Below are 20,522 nucleotides of genomic sequence, written 5' to 3' on the forward strand. Positions count from 1 at the left end.
GACAGGAACTCCGCTACGAGCTAAGTGTTCAAGCGTGTGCTTAAGGTCCAAACCTGACAGTTCTATGGTTGTGAGCTAGTGAACTCGATCTAATGAATCAGAAGGGACTGAGCTTGAATCAACTTGGGTTAACTTTTTTTGTCTATTGGGAGATAGCGCACCCCCTTTTATAGATGAAGGGGATGGCCTTATAGGTGAGAGGGAGAGAGTACAAACGCTTCTATGCCTTTTTGCCCACATCGATGGGTACAAGATAATGGTAGGCACCCACAACACTGTTGATGTCACTGTAGAATATTAGATGCAAGTGGGAGGTTGTGTTTCCTTCTTTAGGAATGGTAGATGTCGGTACCTGCAAATACTATTGATGCCTAGATGCATGTGAGGAGTCTTACCATTTTCGCCTGGTATGGTAAATCCCGGTGCCCACTACACTATCGATGCTCGAAGGCATGTGGGGGTCTTACCGTGTGGGAGTCAATGGCGCCTACAATACTGTAGAGGGAAATATTAGCGCCTACAATACTGTTTGTGTTAGGGTGGTTGCAGAGTACTGCTCCGATAGGCGTATAGGGTATGGTCCCTGGTATCGTGGTTTGACTTCGTGCACCCTGGCTTGTCTTCTCCTTTTGTCCCCTGGTCCTTTCCGAGCGGGCGTCCCCGGTCAGATGGCTCCAATCGACTCTGTGCCAGTCGGAGAAGAGCGGTGAGTAGGGTTTCTACGAACCCTGGTCGGAGACATGGGGTCGGAGTCGGAAGTAGTGCTTTGGGCTAGGCCTTCCGTTCAGAGAGACCGTCCGAAGGCGGCTAGAGTCTGACATGAGCACTCCGGTCGGAGAAGTGGGCCGAAGTAGTCGATGAGCGGGCGCCGCTCTTTTTTGGCCAGACCTTTTGGTCGGTGACTGGACCACCCTTTTGGCCTATTGTTTTAGACCCTTGGGCCAGCCCATGAGTTGCGTGTTGTCTGTTTGGGCTGTCCCTTAGCATGGAAGCCAGTCCCCGAGGGACCCTGGGTTTATGAACCCGACAGATGGTGAACAAATATGCATTACTTATGATTGAATCAGTCACATAGCACATACTCAAATAGGGGTAAGCCAATAATAAATAAATGATAAATGTAAGCATTGATAACACCCAGAGATAAGAATAGACTACTCATGTTAAAGTAAGACTAAACAGGAGATTAGTTAAGAGATTGAACTCTTATGTCATTTCTTATTTACTAAGTCTTTGGTATACCCTAGCATATATACAATCATGTATAGCATAATGACTCTTCATCTACGCATAAGGAATATTACTAAGGAAAATCAAGAACAGAGCAAGACTTTCTTCGCAACTAGGTTCCACTTATTCTATATACGGGGAGTGGACAACAAAGGACTCAACAGGAGTATCACATCCATGATCTACCACATGACCCGACATATAGAATGCATCCGGAGGCAAACAATATCTAAGCACCACGCTCACATAAAGTCGACCACTTAACTCACTCGAGTACTGAATTAAGCGCTTTGCGATCCTATGCATAAACTCATTATCCATTATGACTATATCAAATATACTACTAGAGCAAACTAGGAACAAAATAAATAGAAACATAGTATTGAAATAGAATAAAGTCATAAACAAGAGAGAATACAATGGCTATACCAGCCTCTGGACGACGATGAATCTAGAATCCTGAGCAAGAGCCTGAACTCTACGAAAACCTTGTTAGCTAGCCTATACTAGAACTTTGAGTATCTAACCTAATTCTCTGGTGGAGAAGAGATCCTTCTGATCTTCTGGCTCCTTGGCTTCTTTGGCTTAATGGCTTCCCCCAAACCCTAGGGGTAGGGCTACGCTTATATAGGCCGGTGGGATGGACCAAAGCCCTCGAATCAAACCGACCTTGATCAATGGCGAAGATGCAAACCCTAAGGCGGTGGAGGAACCAACATAGAAGACAGAGGTTGACAGGTGGGCCATGGGGTCAACCGACCTGGGGTGGGGTCGACCGACCCCACCTACTGCTAGGTGGGCCCCCCTTTGGTGGGTTGCCTTCTCGTGTCTTCTATATCCTTCTCGACTAGGTTCTAGGGTGGAATATGCTTTTTATCCCAACATCCTTAATATCTTGTCCCTTTTCCTAATAAACCCCTGTAGAAACATAGATTCACCAAAACCTATGGAATTCTATCAGATCAAACCCTAATTCTATGTTGGAGGTTGATATATGCCATTTTCATGTCTGGTTGATGGTTAAAAATGAAGAATAACTACCGTCCACAACGTATTAACTATTAAACAAGCATAAACCTAGGTAAATAAATAACTCAGTCATACGTGCTCCTTGAATCTGAAACTTTTACCATAGCTCAAGCATATTATGATTAGCCTATCATAAAATTTTTGGAAAAAGTCTAATTCACCCCCAACTATGGGGGGTGGACTACTTCACCTCAAACTATGAAACCGTCTATTCTACCCCCTAAACTTTCCAAATCTATAACTAAGTTTCAGATTCAGGGGGTAATTTGACCGGTTTTGGAAAGTTCAGGGGGTAGAATAGATGGTTTCATAGGGGGGTGGTGAAGTAGTCCACCCCCTATAGTTGGGGGGTGAAGTAGACTTTTACCTTATAGTATATATCTATTGCATATTTCCATTCTTGTGGAATCTAACAGAACTAGATTTTCTTTTTATGATTTTTCTATGATTTTATACAATTTTTCAAAGTTTTAGCCACTTTATGAAATTAAAAAAAAAACATGTGGCACCACATCAGTGGCCACGTAGGCAACAGAGTCCTATGTGGCTTGTTGTGGACCTAAGTGAGAAATAGAAAAAAGTTCATGGACCCAGATGAGCGAAAAAAAGTTTATAGACCTAGGTGAGAAATGGGAAAAAAATTCATAGGCCCAGATGAGCGAAAATAAAGTTTATGGACCTAGGTGAGAAGTGGGGAAAAGTTAAGAACCCACGGTGCATTTCACTCATTGGAAAAAATGTCATTTCATGGTTAGAGAATGCATAATGCTTGGACATTTAGTGTCCGAAAGAGGGATTGAGGTAGATAGAGCTAAAATTGAAGTAATTGAACAACTACCGCCACCTGTGAATATCAGAGGGATCCAAAGTTTTCTTGGTCATTGTAGTTTTTATCGCCGCTTCATAAAAGATTTTTTACATATTGCTAGACCACTGACAAATCTTTTGGCTAAGGATGTTCCCTTTAAATTTGATGATGCATGCTTGAAATCTTTTAACATTCTTAAAGAAGCACTCATCTCTACACCAATCATTCGACCCCCTGATTGGTCGCTACCCTTTAAAATTATGTGTGATGCTAGTGATTATGTTGTGGGAGCAGTCTTGGGACAAACAACGGATAGAAAACATCATGCAATTGCTTATGCTAGCAAAACCCTGACAGGACCTCAACTTAATTATGCAACAACTGAAAAAGAACTCCTGGCTATTGTTTTTGCAATTGATAAGTTTAGATCTTACTTAGTATGAGCTAAGGTAATTATTTATACTGATCATGCTGCTTTGAAATATCTACTGACGGATCAGAATCCTAGGGATTCCTTGATGGGCCGAGTACTCGGCAGAATCCTGGTCTAGATCGGAATTGACTTGAAGATACGAAGCATGGAAGTGTATTCTTCATGTATTCAAGAATAGGATTAGTCTGTTCCTTGTAATTGAATAAGAACTCTTTGTTTGTATCTGACTAGGACTAGACTTGACCGCCCTGTCTTCTGTTCTATATAAAGAGAGACAGGCAGTACCCCTAGTACAATCAATCCAATCATACAATACACAAAAGGCTACTCGCCGACTGGACGTAAAGACTATTACTCGATCTCGAGGGCCCGAACCAATATAAATTGTTGTCTTCTGTGTAATCCGTCGAGAACAACTTACGCCGATGTTAACCAAATACTGCTTCGGGTAATCCCGTGGCAGGTTGCAGGTGATCCCATGGCAGGTTGCAGGTGAAGGTTGGCGGGATCCTTAGGTTTTGAAAAGCCTTATGAGGCGGCTCTAAGAACTCCAACATCTAAAGCCTCTAGGTATGATCGAAGATCAGAGCGCTTCAAACCCACCTGGAGGCAAAGCGGATCAACTCGCCGAGAAATTTTCAGATTTTTCAATTTCAGAAATAATTCGGACTCCAAAACCAAACAGGTTCGAGTTGTACTCGGACTCTGCTTCGGCCTATCCTTACCGACTACCACTCGGATTGAAGAACTCTGCCTCTGTTTTTCAAGAGTTGTACTCGGATATGGTTCCCTATCTACAACAAGTCCCGCTAGGTGGACCTTTTCACGGACTGGTATTCACATCTACTCCAGAAGGAAGCATCATACATTGGCCTCTTCAAGATACCTCAGCTCTTTCCCGAGTAGTCAACATGCTATCCCAGTTGCCATTTCAGCAAGGATCTCTGTTGCCAGTTATACAAGAACAGGGTTCAACTGAGATATTACATGCTTCTGAAAGCACGGGATCTATGACGGGCAGTAGTCTCCCCTATTCCCAGAGCAGGGAAATTTTTATGCTTCGGCAGCCTTTACACCCGCCTCAAGCTCCAGACGTTCTCTCGGATGATGAAACACCCAGCATGGTCTCAGACGAAGATCCTGAACTCCCAATGAACCCGAGCAGGATAAAATTGCCCGGACGAAACGAAGTAAAGCAAAGACAGTTAGAAAACAACGAGCAATTCATCGCACAGAGGCTATCCAGCGATTTCAAGCTGAGATGAAGAAAAGAACTATGAAGATGAAGTTGCACGAAGACGGCTTGAAGATGAGGCAGCTAGAGACAATGCCATTGCTGATCAAAACCGTCGTCATGCAGCACAACTCCATAATCAAGCTCGAGAGGGAGTATCTCGCAATCTAGAACCTGAGTTCATCAGGATGGCTGGTCATAACGTCTACACCACTCCACTCGAGAACATCCTCGCTGTAGAAAATGCTCTTACTACTCGGACAAACCAAACGCTAGAAGATCAAAGGCTAGCAGTACTCTTGCAATCCGCTGCTTTAGAGATGAAAGGACGGGGACTATCAATACAAAACCCACAGCCTCAAGTTCAGCGTGATCAGCAGCCTCAGGGCAGTCAGGCCTAGCAAAACCAAGCTCAACAACCACAGCGGGGTAGTCGGCATATCATTGATCATGATGAAGCACAGAGCGATCGTGAAGGAGGAGCTGAATCAGCCTACAAAGAGGGACCTGTCATCGATGGTTTTCCATGTTTCTCGTGAAGGTTAAGAGCTATCCACTTTTGGCTAAATTCAAACCATCTAACTACTCCAAGTATGATGGAGAAACTGAACCAGGCGAATGGCTTCGCGTCTACTCTATGGCTTGTGAATTAGCAGGTGGGAACAACGATACTAAAGCTCTATTTTTTCCAATGGCACTTGAACCTGTTCCGCTCCGTTGATTCAGCAAACTCCGCAAAAGTTCAGTTGACACATGGGAGAATTTAAAAACATTGTTTGTGGAGAATTTTGTAGGGGTTCTCACCCGGCCGACCACTAAGACAGAATTTAGAAATTGCAAACAGAAATAGGGTGAATCCCTGAGAGAATTCTATCGCCGCTTCTCCGAGATGAGAGCTACTGTTTTAGATGTTTCAGATTCTGATGTTATTGAATTCTTCTCTGAGGGGATCCGGGAACGTTGGCAGTTTCAAGACATCTGCAGAAAATTTCCAAGAAACATTGAGGACTTTCGAACCCATGTACAGAATCTGATCAACTCTGAAAAATGCACCAAAGCTAGATTCCCCTATAAGCAAGATAACAGGGATAATCAACAGAGTACTCAAGGGGGGCAATAGCATCGTCAAAATAACCAACAAAGATACCCTCCAAGGCAGCAGACTGGTCAAAAGCGTGGACCGGACAATACCATCGCGTCAATGTAGCCTCCTAATAAGGGAAGCAAGCCTCAAACATTTGAGGATGTTTTACAGATCCCAAAGGCACTCGGTGGCTCAATGTTTTCAACTTAAAAAGCGTGGTCTTGCAAAAGTTCCGAGAGGGCTCACGGTATGCATGTCAACAACAAGAAAAGTTAATAATTAATGATAAAAAGCTTGAAATTATGAATTCTAAAATAGAAGGTTTAACTTCTTCTATCAAAAACCATCTGAGCTTTAATAAAAGGATAGAAACACAGTTAGCATATCCGTCTCCTTCACGGTATGCATGTCTTCTTGTTGTTTGGGCTGGCTTCGCTCTTCGCCCCACCCATGATTGGCTACCATCTTGTAGATGAGAGCCGTGGCTCCATCGATGGTGAGTGAGAGGAATGCCCCTCCAGCAGTGGCATCGATGTGTCCCTTCGACATGGGTGTTAACCCATCATAGAAGTTATGGAGCACGAGCTAATTTTACATCCCGTGGTGTGGGCATGCTTGGATGTACTCTTGCAACCTTTCCCACGCATCAGGGATGGGTTCTGTGGAATTATGTTGGAAATTGGTAATTCTTCCTCTCAGGGCCTTGGTTTTGCCTATGGGGAAGAATTTAGTGAGGAACGCCATGGAGCATTTGCTCCAGGTATCGACAGCTTCCTTGTCCTTGTAGAACCACTATTTCGCCTTCTCCATGAGGGAGAAAGGAAATAGACGGAGCCTTATAGCATTAGGTGCGACGTATTTGATGACGATTGTGTCACACAGTTCAAGGAAGGTCTGTAGGTGTGCGTTGGCATCCTCACTAGGCAGTCCACATAATGGACTGGCCTATACCATGGTGATTAGCCTGGTCCTAAGTTTGAAGTTCTTGTCTCCGATGTTGACAACAAGCCCGGTGGGCACATTGGCAACAGCTGGCACAGAGAATTTGCGGAGTGACTTCTGGGCCATAGTAATGGTAGTAGTTGGTACAGGGGTGAGTGGTTCGGTTGCCGGGGGAGTGGTAGAAGAAGAAGAGGTACGGGACCTGTTCTTCCTTAGGAGTGCCTCTGGATCAGGAATGAAGTTATCCGGCAGGTCGAAACCACTCATACACTATCTTGTTTTTACCCACAACTGGAGAAAACATGAAAGATTAGCCATTATGAGCAATGGCTACCATACATACACATCATCATGAACATGTCCTACTAGATTCTTTTAACCAATGCCTTCTCCGGCAACGGCGCCAGAAATGCTTATTGGCATTTCTTAACACGATCACCAAGAATGGAGGTTTTATGTCCATCCCTAGTAACGGTGTTAGAAATGCTTGTTGGCATTCCCTAGCATAGCTACTAGAATTGGTTTATCCTAGCAGCAATACTAAGGAATGTCAACCGATAGGTCATAACGTTTACAGAGGTTATCCGCAAGCGCACGGATCTATCGTTGTAGCATTTTACCCAGAAGTATTCGGGTATCGTTCATTTATATTTTTCCAAAGGAAGGCTTGGTGTAAAAGTCTCTAGTAGGGACATGGACAAGATAACATGACTACATAATATACCAGTTACTCAATACAGGGGTAAGTCATGATAAGTTTAAGATAGTGTGACACACACTTGGGCCAACCTCAACGATAAAAGGGAAAACAAAGAATAAAAGAATGTTCCTAAGTGGAGCAGGCATGTCTAATATAGTCATGCAAAGAACAGATGATGATCATACATATACATGGTTAGGAGTTAGAGCTAGGCATGAGATGGGTCGGGAGGCCACCGAGTACTGGTCTACCAGCAACCTCATGTGACAATTTAGACTCCTACACCCCAGACAAATGTGGGGGATTGTAAGGGATGGACAGGGCTATCACCACCTGCCGCCTACCCCTCAACCGGAGAAAGGGAAATGCATCCGCCTGTTCCCATGTACCTAGGCACCATGCCTGCTTACAAGAAAACTACCCACATCCCCCTAGGACTCTGACCCTACGGATAAACAAGCATAGGACATGGGCATACCCGAAGGCACGATGAACCACCACCTCAACTTAGCTCTAATTCTCAACATATATATAGCATGAAAGATTAAGCATAAGGTTCTATATGACGAAATCATAGCATAGAAACTATAGTCTAGTTCATATGAAATGATCATGTCAAAAGAACATGTTAAGATCATAACACACAAACTATATGCTAGTTCATATGTTAAGATTATAACATGAAAACTATACTCTAGTTCTATGGCACAACTATATATATGATATGAGAGCATAACTTTGGAAGAAATCATATTTGTATTCATACCAATGATCCTTTCTTCCAAGGAGCCAAGCCCTCCTTGATAGCCTTGCCTAACTCCAAAATACTAAGCTAGAGAGTGGGGAGTGGAGAGGTGGAGGTAAGCTCAAATGGTGTGTGTGTGTGTGTGAGTGAGGCACCCCTCCCCCTCTTATATAGTGATATGAACCCACTAGGGTTTGTTTCCGATCTTTCGATGAGAGGTATGGGATAACTCGATTGATGGGTGGAGACGACGTTCACGGCTCGACTACAGCCTTCCAAGCTGCGCCTTAGCAACCGATACACCACCTCCAATGGTTGCCGCGATCTTGTGGAGCGTGTCACCCGACCACTAGGGCACTCGTCCTGCAAGCAATTGAAGAACTAGCAAGAACAAGTATAGCAAGTACTGAATTACTAGATGTAGATGAAAGTTTCAAACTCAATCTCAATTAAGGTGGGGTTCCGAAGACAAGAAGATGGGCGGCTGATCCAGCACGCGCGCTTACAAGCAAGTAGCGAGAGCTAAACTTGATCTAAACAAAACCCGACTATTCTTGGTGGTGGCTAAGGAGTATATGAAGGTGAAAGGACGACCAGGGGGTGTTGGGGTCATTCTCCAACCCTAGGACGCATCCCTAATGGACCCAACTTGATACACGGCCCATTGGACCAAACTAAGGTGACGTAGCACCTTTGGACAGACAAGCTCTTAGTAGTAATTTAGTCATTGCGGCCGCCTCAAAATAGATATGGACTTGATTCCAGATCCATATGAAAATAGACTTCATAAGGATTCCATGAAGTACTTGAACGCCCCAATCCGAGTCCGTATGCGACCGTGGTGACCATCACAAGTTGGAGCTGTCCTGGAGTCCGAATTCAGCCTCCGTGAATCCTTGTCCCTTTCGATCCTCTCCCTGGTTCCTAACCAAAACAAGAGTGCACGCGTCTCCATGGTCTAAATATGATGGACAGGAACTCAAGAGTGAACTTACTTGATGATTAATGTGACGAGCATGGGCGCGAGTAATAGGACCAGAAACTGGTACTCGTGTCGGCATGGATGTATCGTTGGTGTTGATGTCCTCATCATCCTCCCCTTCTTGCATTTGAGGCGTCCTCGACTCAAACTCGTCTTCTTCTCCCAAATATGGCTTCAAATCTGCAATGTTAAATGTGAGACTAACCCCAAATTCTACAGGCAGATCGAGTTTATATGCATTATCATTAATTTTCTCTAACACTTTAAATGGTCCATCAGCCCTAGGCATCAATTTAGACTTTCTGAAATTAGGAAACCTATCCTTTCTCAAGTGCAACCAAACTAAATCTCCAGGTTCAAATATTAGTTCCTTTCTACCTTTATCACCAGCAATCTTATATTTAGCATTCATACGCTCTATGTTTTCTTTAGCTGTTTCATGCAGTTTTAACATCAATTTGGCATGCTTAGTAGCATCAAATTTTAGTTTTTCAGAAGATGGCAAAGGCATCAAATCAATAGGAGCACAAGGCACGAAACCATAGACAATCTGGAATGGGCACATCTTTGTAGTAGAATGCAGCGAACGATTATAAGCAAATTCAATATGAGGCAAACAATCTTCCCACATCTTAATGCTCTTCTTTAAAACAGCCCTTAACATAGTAGACAAAGTCCTATTGACAACTTCAGTTTGACCATCGGTTTGGGGATGACATGTAGTAGAAAACAAAAGCTTAGTCCCCAGTTTTCCCCATAAAGTCTTCCAAAAATGACTAAGAAATTTAGCATCACGATCAGAAACAATTGTGTTGGGCACACCATACAAACAAACAATTTCTCGAAAGAACAAATCAGCAATATGAGTAGCATCATCCGTTTTATGATAGTATATGCAATGTGCCATCTTAGAAAATCTATCAACAACCACAAACACACTATCACATCCCTTCCTAGTCCTTGGCAAACCCAACACAAAATCTATAGAAATATCTTTCCAAGGGGCACTAGGAACAGGTAGAGGCAAATACAAACCGTGTGGATTTAACCGTGACTTAGCCTTTTGACATGTCGTGCAACGAGCAACAAACCTCTCCACATCTCTTCTCATCTTTGGCCAAAAGAAATGACCAGCAAGTACGTCCTCTGTTTTCTTAGCTCCAAAATGCCCCATCAAGCCACCTCCATGCGCTTCCTGCAGCAACAACAAACGAACAGAGTTAGCTGGAATACATAGCTTGTTAGCTCTAAACACAAACCCATCACTAAAGATGAATTTGTTCCAACCTTTCCCATCTTTACAATGCAGCAACACATCTTTAAAATCAGCATCATTAACGTATTGGTCCTTAATTGTTTCTAATCCAAAGATTTTGTAATCAAGTTGATTCAGCAAGGTATATCTCTTAGACAAAGCATCAGCAATAATATTCTCTTTCCCTTTCTTGTGCTTAATAACATAAGAAAAAGATTCAATAAATTCAACCCACTTAGCATGTCTACGGTTCAATTTCCCTTGACTACGAATATGCTTCAAAGACTCACAATCAGAATGAATAACAAACTCTTTGAGCCACAAGTAATGCTGCCATGTTTCTAATGTGCGAACAAGAGCATATAATTCCTTATCATATGTAGAATAATTTAGAATAGGCCCGCTCAATTTTTCACTAAAATACGCAACAGGTTTGCCTTCTTGTAACAAAACACCACCCAGTCCAATTCCGCTAGCATCACATTCAAGCTCAAAAGTCTTATTAAAATCAGGAAGTTGGAGGAGAGGTGCATGTGTCAACTTATCTTTTAGCATATTGAAGGAGTTCTCTTGTACTTTGCCCCAACTAAAAGGCACTCCCTTCTTTGTAAGCTCATTCAAAGGTGCAACAATGGTACTGAAGTCCTTTATAAATCGGCGATAGAAACCAGCAAGTCCTAGGAAACTCTGCACTTGTGTGATAGTCTTTGGTACAGGCCATCCCTGTATAGCTTCTACCTTGGCTTGATCAACCTCAATTCCCTGTGGAGTCACAACATAGCCAAGAAAAGACACTCAATCGGTGCAAAAGGTGCACTTCTCAAGGTTACCAAATAAACGTGCATCTCGTAAAGCATTAAAAACAACACGTAAGTGATCAAGATGTTCATCCATAGATTTGCTATAAATCAATATATCATCAAAGTAGACTACAATAAATTTTCCAATGAAAGCACGCAAAACCTCGTTCATTAACCTCATGAAGGTACTAGGTGCATTAGTTAACCCAAAAGGCATGACTAACCACTCATATAAATCAAATTTAGTTTTGAAAGCAGTTTTCCATTCATCTCCCAATTGCATACGAATCTGGTGGTACCCACTTCACAAATCAACTTTGGAAAACACATTAGCACCACTTAGTTCATCAAGCATATCATCCAATCGTGGAATAGGGTATCGATATCGAATGGTGATATTATTAATAGCTCTACAATCAACACACATACGCCATGTTCCATCTTTCTTAGGCACTAAAATGACAGGAACAGCACAAGGACTAAGGGACTCACGCACATAACCTTTGTCGAGTAGTTCTTGCACTTGTCGTTGAATTTCTTTCGTTTCTTCCGGATTAGTCCTGTATGGCCCACGGTTTGGCAAAGATGCACCAGGAATAAGATCAATTTGGTGCTCAATCCCTCGTATTGGTGGCAGCCCCACTGGTATCTCACTTGGAAAAACATCTGAAAACTCCTACAAAATGTTAGCAACAGCAGGGGGCAAAGAATGCTGCATATCATGAACTGAAATCAGAGCACCCTTGCATACCAAAGCATAGGCAACAGAAGTGGAAGCAACCAATTCATTAATATCAGATTTAGTAGCAAGCAAGCAATGTCCTTTCAATATTATCTCATCTTTGGCCCTGTTTGGATACTCTGGCACAGCTAGAGGTTAAAGTTAGTTTCTAGCTCAGGACTAGCCCTGAACTAACTCTAGCCTAAGAGATGTTTGGATACAAGGGTTAAAATGATAATAAATGTGCTTTTCAAATCATTGGTGCGGGTGAAAGTAGAGAGAAAACAGTGGACCCCACCTCAAATAGCCCCAACTAGCCCTAATAATCACCTCTTTGGGGGGATAGTTTTTTTAGGGTGGGCTAGTTGCAAATAACCCACTCTAGCCCTCCTGTTTGGCTACTTTAGGGCTAGTTGAGCTCCAACTAGCCCAAACTAACTCTAACCCATGGATCCAAACAGGGCCTTTGTTACTACTAATAGATTTGACATTTTTATCGATCTCAGATTTAGTTTTCTTAGCTTTAGCAACATCATCACACACAATGGCTTCAGGAGACATAGGGAGCAAAACAATTTTCTTATCATGGTGTATGAGAGAATACATATTTGATCTACCATGATGCATACAATCTGTATCAAATTGCCATGGTCTACCTAGCATAATATGACAAGCTTCCATAGGCACAACATCATAGTCAACAACATCATGATATGATCCAATAGCAAAATGAATTCGTACCAATCTCATTACCTTAACCTTACCACTATTGTTGAGCCATCGAATGTGATATGGATGTGGGTGCGGTTTGGTTGTAAGTGCAAGCTTCTCTACCATATCACCGCTAGCCAAGTTGTTGCAGCTACCTCCATCAATTATCAAATGGCACGAACGCTCTTTAATGACACACTTTGTTTGGAACAGTGTATGCCGCCGATTTTGCTCCGCCTTCTCCATTTGTGCGCTAAGCACACGCTGCACAATGAGGCTCTCATAATGATCTGCATCCTCTGCTCCAATCTGCTCTTCTAGTTGTTCCTCACTTCCTACATGGTCAGCAGCAAGCAAAGCAAGTGTATCTTCATCAAAATCACTAGCAGAGGAATACTCACCATCATCTTTGATGACCATAACACGCTTGCTTGGATAGTCACGCATCACATGTCCATATCCCTTGCACCGGTGACACTGAACGTCTCTTGTTCTACTTGTAGATGCCATGGATGAAGCACTCGCAGTAGGCTTCTGGGTCGTCTTCGCCACTGAATTTGTGGAAGTAGCACGAGGTTTGTCACTGGATGTTGGCATAGGAGCACGTGTGGTTGGAGTAGTAGTCGTGCGGGGCTGCCATAAATTAGTTTTCCCTACAGAAATATTATTCTTGGCACTGGCACGTCGCCCTTGCACTTCCCTTTCAGCTTTACAAGCAAGATGAAACAAACGGGTTACGTTAGTGTATTCTTTATAATCAAGGATGTCCCGGATTTCACGATTTAACCCACCCAAAAATCTTGCCATAGCAGGTTCCTCATCCTCATCTAAATTACAACGCAACATACCCATTTGCAATTCTTGATAATATTCTTCTACACTTTTAGCACCCTGTCTCAGTTGTTGCAATTTATTTAACAAATCATATGCATAGTAAGAAGGAACAAATCTAGCCCTCATGATTTGTTTCAAAGCATTCCAAGTTCGTGGTATGTTATTAGGATTTTTCTTGCCATACTCTATCCACCAAACAGTAGCAAAATCAGTAAACTCACTAGTAGTAGCCCTAATACGTGTATTCTCAGGAAATTCATGACATGCAAACTTTTGATCAATAGCAATTTCCCAAGTAATGTATGCATCAGGATCATATTTACCATCAAAAGGAGGTATCTTAAATTTTATCTTACTAAAAGCATCATTATTATTGGGTACCTCACGTCGGCGGTGACCACCCATACCTCTACGATTATGGCGTAGGCGACACCGGTCATGAGTGTCATGAGCATCATGTTCAGTATCAGCAGTATAATCATCATCATAATTATCTTCGAATTGCTCTTCATCATTGTTGTCTTCATTATGCTGCTCTTTGTCTTTCATGTGGAAGTCATCAAAATGCTTCAGAAGAGCAGCAAGGCTTCTGTCCATATAGGCAATAGATGCCTCCAATCCTATAAGCTTGGTGGTGGAGGCAAGTTGGGTGGCCTCTAGTTGCCCAATCTTGTCATTGGTCACCTGTAAATCTTGATCAAGTCCTTCTGTATGCCGCTGCACTTGTCTTGTAAAATGTTGAATGATGCCCTTGGTGTGAGGAGATTGTGGCCTCTTGTTAACATCCTCTGATCCTGACATGGTTTAAAAGACAAGGGCAACAAGAAAAACAGGTGAAGAAATAAAAGCCCTACAGCTATTAGGATGTAGCTACTGCAAGGCGCTCACTCTCAACCTGTTACAAAAGCTCTTACCAATTCTTACCTTGCTCAACAGGAGGGAACGACAACCAACAAGTCTGCAACCGTGGAATGAAGTGTATCGGTGCCGCAACAACAACACCTGTCAAGCTGTAGTCGAAATATGTGGAGCTATAGGTGGGCTAAAGCAAGGAAGTACTAGCACCATGTTAGTCACAAAAACAAGCTAAATAATCGTTCAATGGTGGTACTGTGCTGGTCCTAGCCTAGACTGTGCTAGAGACGCGAGCCTGGGCACAAAGGAGGTCACAACACACCACCGGAAACAATGGAGAAGCACAACGAACATCCCCTTTTTTCTTTTTTCCCCTGTTTTTTTTCTTTTTTTTTCTTTATTTTCTTTTTTTTCTTTTTTTTCTTTTTTTCTTTTTTTTTGGGATCCTCAAAACTGATTATATAAACAAAAAGACTTCACAGGAGTCACACACCACACAAACTTTTTTTTCGAATGACAGGGGTATTCCAGTAAAAAAGATACTCTCTCTCTCTAGAGTAAAAACCAAACCAAAACGTATATGACGGTCATGGAGAGTTGGAGTATAAGTAGAACTATTGCTGCACAAAGATGTACTCAGATTCGGTCTCACAACAGCAACCAGGCCGCTGTCAATTCGGACTAAAAACCGATTCCAACTCGAACTCAACACCACATGGGATTCGATCTCAAACTCAGATTCCTACTCGGTCTTGAACACAAGGATGTATTCGGATTTAGCCAACAGAAGGTTTATATGTTAGCACACGGCTGTGACTAGAACGTGACAAGAACTCAAAACTTTAAAGGACAAAAACTAAGACCAGCAACTCGACACAACCGATGTAGCTGAAAACTCAACAAACCCTAACTAAGCAGTGCTAGCAAAGGCTCAAAGGGTTTATAGGATCATGGGTAAAACTAATCTACTATATTTTTTTGCTTTTCTGGACTATAGGAAAAATTAGAACAACGAAAGGATTGGAAGACTCTCACCGATAAACCTTGCTCTGATTACCAACTGATATGAACCCGCTAGGGTTTGTTTCTGATCTTTCAATGAGAGGTGTGGGATAACTCGATTGATGGGTGGAGACGACGTTCACGGCCCAACTACAGCCTTCCAAGCTGCGCCTTAGCAACCGATACACCACCTCCAATGGTTGCCGCGATCTTGTGGAGCGCGTCACCCGACCACTAGGGCACTCGTCCTGCAAGCAATCGAAGAACTAGCAAGAACAAGTATAGCAAGTACTGAATTACTAGATGTAGATGAAAGTTTCAAACTCAATCTCAATTAAGGTGGGGTTCCGAAGACAAGAAGACGAGCGGCTGATCCAGCACGCGCGCTTACAAGCAAGTAGCGAGAGCTAAACTTGATCTAAACAAAACCCGACTATTCTTGGTGGTGGCTAAGGAGTATATGAAGGTGGAAGGATGACCAGGGGGGTGTTGGGGTCGTTCTCCAACCCTAGGATGCATCCCTAATGGACCCAACTTGATACACGGCCCATTGGACCAAACTAAGGTGACACAGCACCTTTGGACAGACAAGCTCTCAGTAGTAATTCAGTCATTGCGGCCGCCTCAAAATAGATATGGACTTGATTCTAGATCCATATGAAAATAGACTTCATAAGGATTCCATGAAGTACTTGAACGCCCCAATCCGAGTCCGTATGCGACCGTGGTGACCATCACAAGTTGGAGCTGTCCTGGAGTCCGAATTTAGCCTCCGCGAATCCTTGTCCCTTTCGATCCTCTCCCTGGTTTCTAACCAAAACAAGAGTGCACGCGTCTCCATGGTCTAAATATGATGGACAGGAACTCAAGAGTGAACTTACTTGATGATTAATGTGATGAGCACGGGCGTGAGTAATAGGACCAGAAACTGGTACTCATGTCGGCGTGGATGTATCGTTGGTGTTGATGTCCTCATCATATAGGGGCATGGCCTAGTCGGTTGGGGGGAATATTCCCCGAATACACCCCCGCACCACTAGCCCCCATTTATGAGTGAACCGCCACCATAGAGTGGGGCCATAGGCGGCAGAGGGCATGGCGCGGCTGCGCCCCTAGTGTGCCCGCGCCTAGGGTGGCCTGGCCCATCCTCTCCTTTGCGCTGTGGGCTGCCTACTGGGTCTGGGCCTCGGTGCTGTGGTGGGTTGGCCCATGTTTTGTTCTCTGGTTGGGCTTCTTTCCCCTCTTTGCTTTTGTGCTTTCCTGAGTGACGCCTTTTCGGTTCTTTCCACTTGCATTTGACGAAAATTCCTGTAGAGTGACACTTCTTTCGATACAAGTGGAATTAGGTTAGTAGCAAAGGTATATGTGTATAGAAACATATGATTCTCTCCTTTTTGGACTTGTATTGGTGGTATAAATGTGTTGATAAGGACCGCCAACAACGGAACAACCAATTCCGTCCCCAAGGAGGTAATTCAAATCCCAACTCCAATTATAATTCGAATCAACCTTCTTTTAAAAGACATGGTATTAGGCCAGGCAAGAATAAATCAAAATTTAAATAAAAAGTTAACTTATAATGACAAAATATTTGAAAATATAAATATTCAAATAAATGGTTTAACTTCCTCTGTTCAAAATCAATTGAGCTTTAACAAAATAATAGAAACAAAATTAGCTCAAATTGCTACTTCAATTCCTGTTAAAAATGAAGGGAAAATTCCGGGGCAACCCGAGAACTCCCTTTAAAAAGTAAATGCGGTGACCACGAGGGGAGAAAAGTCCACTCGTGATCCACCAAAACCTAATAATAAGACAAGAAAAACACAAGGGCACCAAGAGGAAGAATCCACCCCATCAACAAAAACACAAAAAGATCTTGAAGAAATAAGGAGAACGGCACCCGAGGACTTTGTCGATACCACATATTTGCTGTTCCCCACAAGAAATAGGAAGCAAGCCATGGATGGGCAATTTGCTCGGTTTGTTGAGATGATAGAGAAGATTCATGTAAGCGTTCCTTTAATGGACGTCTTGCATGTACCTCCTTATGCGAAATACATCAAAGACATCATCAACAACAAACGACCATTGCCAACCACAGAGGTCATGAAGTTGACTGAAGAGTGTAGCGCCGCTATACTCAATAGTCTACCCAAAAAGAAGAAGGATCTTGGGTGCCCAACCATCACATGCTCCATAGGCACCCAACAATTTAACCATGCCCTGTGTGATTTGGGAGCAAGTGAAAGCGTTATGCCCAAATCAGTCTTCGACAAGCTAAACTTCACACATCTTGCACCTACAGTAATGATGCTCCAACTAGCAGACTCCATGGTCCGCTACCCAGCTAGGATTGCTGAAGATATCCCTATGAAAATCTAGGGTTATTTCGTCCTAGATGATTTTGTGGTGCTAGACATGGAAACAACAAAGGAATCACCCCTCATCCTTAGGCGACCATTCCTTAGCACCGTAGTAGCTCAAATTGATGTTAGGGCTGGAGAAATCCACTTCAATATCAATGGCAAGGAAGAGAAGTTTGATTTTTGGCCTCGGCAGGAGCAGTGCTCCATGATTCGTATCAAGTATGGGCCAAATCCACAAGGTATAAAAGAAGTTGAAATACAACCTCAACTCTTGGGCGACCTCACCAAGAAAAACAAAGAAAACAAAAAAGGCCAGAGCAGAAAAAGAACAACCCTAAGAAAAAGAAAGAAAAACCCAAGGTTGTTCCCACACCTCAGAAAAAGAACAAAAACATACAAGAAATATCTCAGGATGTCCCTCCGAAGGTGTGGAAACAAAAAGAAAAAGCTCCAAAGTCCACCACCACACCACCAAAGAAAAAATAATGGTGTGGAAACCAAAGAAGGTACAACCTACTTCTTTGGGCACAGATATACCTTCATCAAGTAAGCAATGATGGAGAATAAGTCCCGCTCATCGGACTTTAAACAATGAGCCCTTGCCAAAGGTAAACTGGTAATTATCTCATATAAATTATCTAAAATTAGGTTGAAAATATAAACCTATCAAAAGCCTAGAATAAATTACTCCATGTTATATACCAAGTATACTTTTGTTTGAAGTATGATTTGTAGCGGTCATATTTTCATAGACTTTTTAAATTAAGCATGGTGCTTAGGTTGATTAGTCTACCTTAATCAAATTAAAACTTAGTTTGATCATTGATCAAAAAGTATGCTAAAGTATAAACATGGACAAAATATAAAATACAAAAAATGTACCATTTTTGGATCCGTCACCAAGCAAACACAGAACCTAGGCCATGAGCTAGCTTGGGGGAGGATCCCCGCAGAGGTACCTTGTATCTTAATTTCTGCAATTTAATTTTTGCATTTTATTTTATTAAACATATATATAATGAAATATGACAAAAATACCAAAAAAAATATTTATTCCACTCTCATATGTGTTAAGGAATGTAAGTTTCTCCTAAGTTGAAATGATGAATAGTTGCTCTGTTTATAATTCATCTGTGCCTAGGTTATAACTTGGTATTCCACAAAAGTTTGTTGGTTCAAATATCTCATCCTAAAACTATGGGTTGCAAATGCATGCTCCTTTTCTAAGTAGTTGCAAGTTATGATATGGTACAAACAGAGTTTACTATGACTTTGTTCTAAGAGAAACTTGACATCCGGAGATTTTATTTTAAAAATACTAAAATAAAAAGTTCCTCAATGATTATGAAATACCTACCAAGGCCATATGATTAGATTTAAATTCAAAACCTTAGTCATATGCTACTTGTTTGATCATTGAGCTCTGTCAAATTGTTGTGACCTAAGTTGAGATTCTTGTCATGCACCATGATCGAGAAACACGTACACCCACAAATAAAACCGCCAACTCTCACACTAAGAGTTGCACACAACATGCACCCTTTTCGTCCACTAAAAATTACTCCATTCATATTATCTTGACTTCTCTCCATTCAAAAATTTTCATATGCCAAAAGAAAAGATATGGGCTATGCTAAAAAAAGAGAAAAAGAAAAATAAAAAGAAAATCCATGCCAAGGGGCATGAGAGGAAAAAAATGGACACAAAAGTGTTTGGATAAATGAAAACAATGGTCACTTAGATGTCCACCAAAAAGAAATAAAAGATAGCCCACATTTCTTCCGAAAGGCATCTACAAAGAGAGTCATGATACAAAGGAGTATCCAAAAATATTTAGAATTATGGCTTATATTCTACACACTTGCATGTTTCGATCAAAGTGTATGACTTGCATCTTCTTATGGTCCGGTCTTTGACTTAGCAATATATGTGATGCAAGTATGCCCACTTCATACCTACCCAAAACTCCACTCACAACTTTAGTGGTAGGATTTGAAAAAGAGGCAAAATGCCTTTGGTAAGGAATCATACACATTTGAGTGATCGAATGAATCATTCGAGGAACTTGCATTTAATTTGCAAAATTTACAAAACCTTTGGATAGATAGGTTAATCAAAGAATGAATGACTAGTGATTCTGTTATAACCATTCTATCTTGTAACCACTCAAGAACTTGGAAAGGCTAAAAGCCCCAAAAGTATCAAAGAAAGGGTGGATAGAATACCAACTTATTTAAATTGCGATGGAATGCTTTGTTATAGACATGGCACTTATGAATTATATCGACATTGTAGCAACTCCTGATCAACAACCAAGTACTTAGCTATTTGCTCGGGACGAGCAAAGGTTAAGCTTGGGGGATTTGTTGGCGGTCACTATTACACATTTAGAACTGCCAAATTAAGTCCAAAACAGGAGAAACGAGCAAACTTTCATCACATATGCATATACTTTGACCTTGTTCCACTTGTTTTTGAGAGAATTATGTTTTGCCGATCAATACTCGGAAACAAGTGAAAATGCATAAATAAAGAGGAGAAAGCGCAATGCAGAAAGTGAATTTCAGAAATACGCCAAGGAGGATGAGAAGAGAAGCCCACCTATGCAATTATCTAGGCCGAGACACCACCGTAGGGGGAGTCTTGGCCCAGCCTAGAGCACACCAGAGCAAGGCAATGGCGAGTGGGGCCACCTAGGGTGCGCCCGCACCCCTAGCGCCGCCTCTCGGGCCCACCTCGCTCTGGCGGTTGCATGGCGGTGTGTGGAGGCGGTTTAGGATGGTTATCA

General features: G+C 42.3%; 1 protein-coding gene and 1 non-coding gene across 2 annotated transcripts; one reads left to right on the top strand and one right to left on the bottom strand.

The window, feature by feature from the left end:
- Nucleotides 1–5,647: 5,647 nt before the first annotated feature.
- On the bottom strand, nucleotides 5,648–13,913 carry LOC136469803 (uncharacterized). Its single transcript, XM_066467862.1, has 3 exons — nucleotides 12,717–13,913; nucleotides 10,223–10,382; nucleotides 5,648–5,802 (listed from the first exon to the last, which is right to left on the bottom strand). The coding sequence occupies exons 1-3, from the start codon at nucleotides 13,911–13,913 to the stop codon at nucleotides 5,648–5,650; spliced, it is 1,512 nt and encodes a 503-aa protein (XP_066323959.1).
- On the top strand, nucleotides 6,414–6,520 carry LOC136478707 (small nucleolar RNA R71). Its single transcript, XR_010764423.1, has one exon. It is a non-coding gene; the product is annotated as a small nucleolar RNA R71 (small nucleolar RNA).
- Nucleotides 13,914–20,522: the final 6,609 nt, after the last annotated feature.

This window comes from Miscanthus floridulus, chromosome 8 (assembly GCF_019320115.1).
Source record: "Miscanthus floridulus cultivar M001 chromosome 8, ASM1932011v1, whole genome shotgun sequence".
Taxonomy (NCBI): Eukaryota; Viridiplantae; Streptophyta; class Magnoliopsida; order Poales; family Poaceae; genus Miscanthus; species Miscanthus floridulus.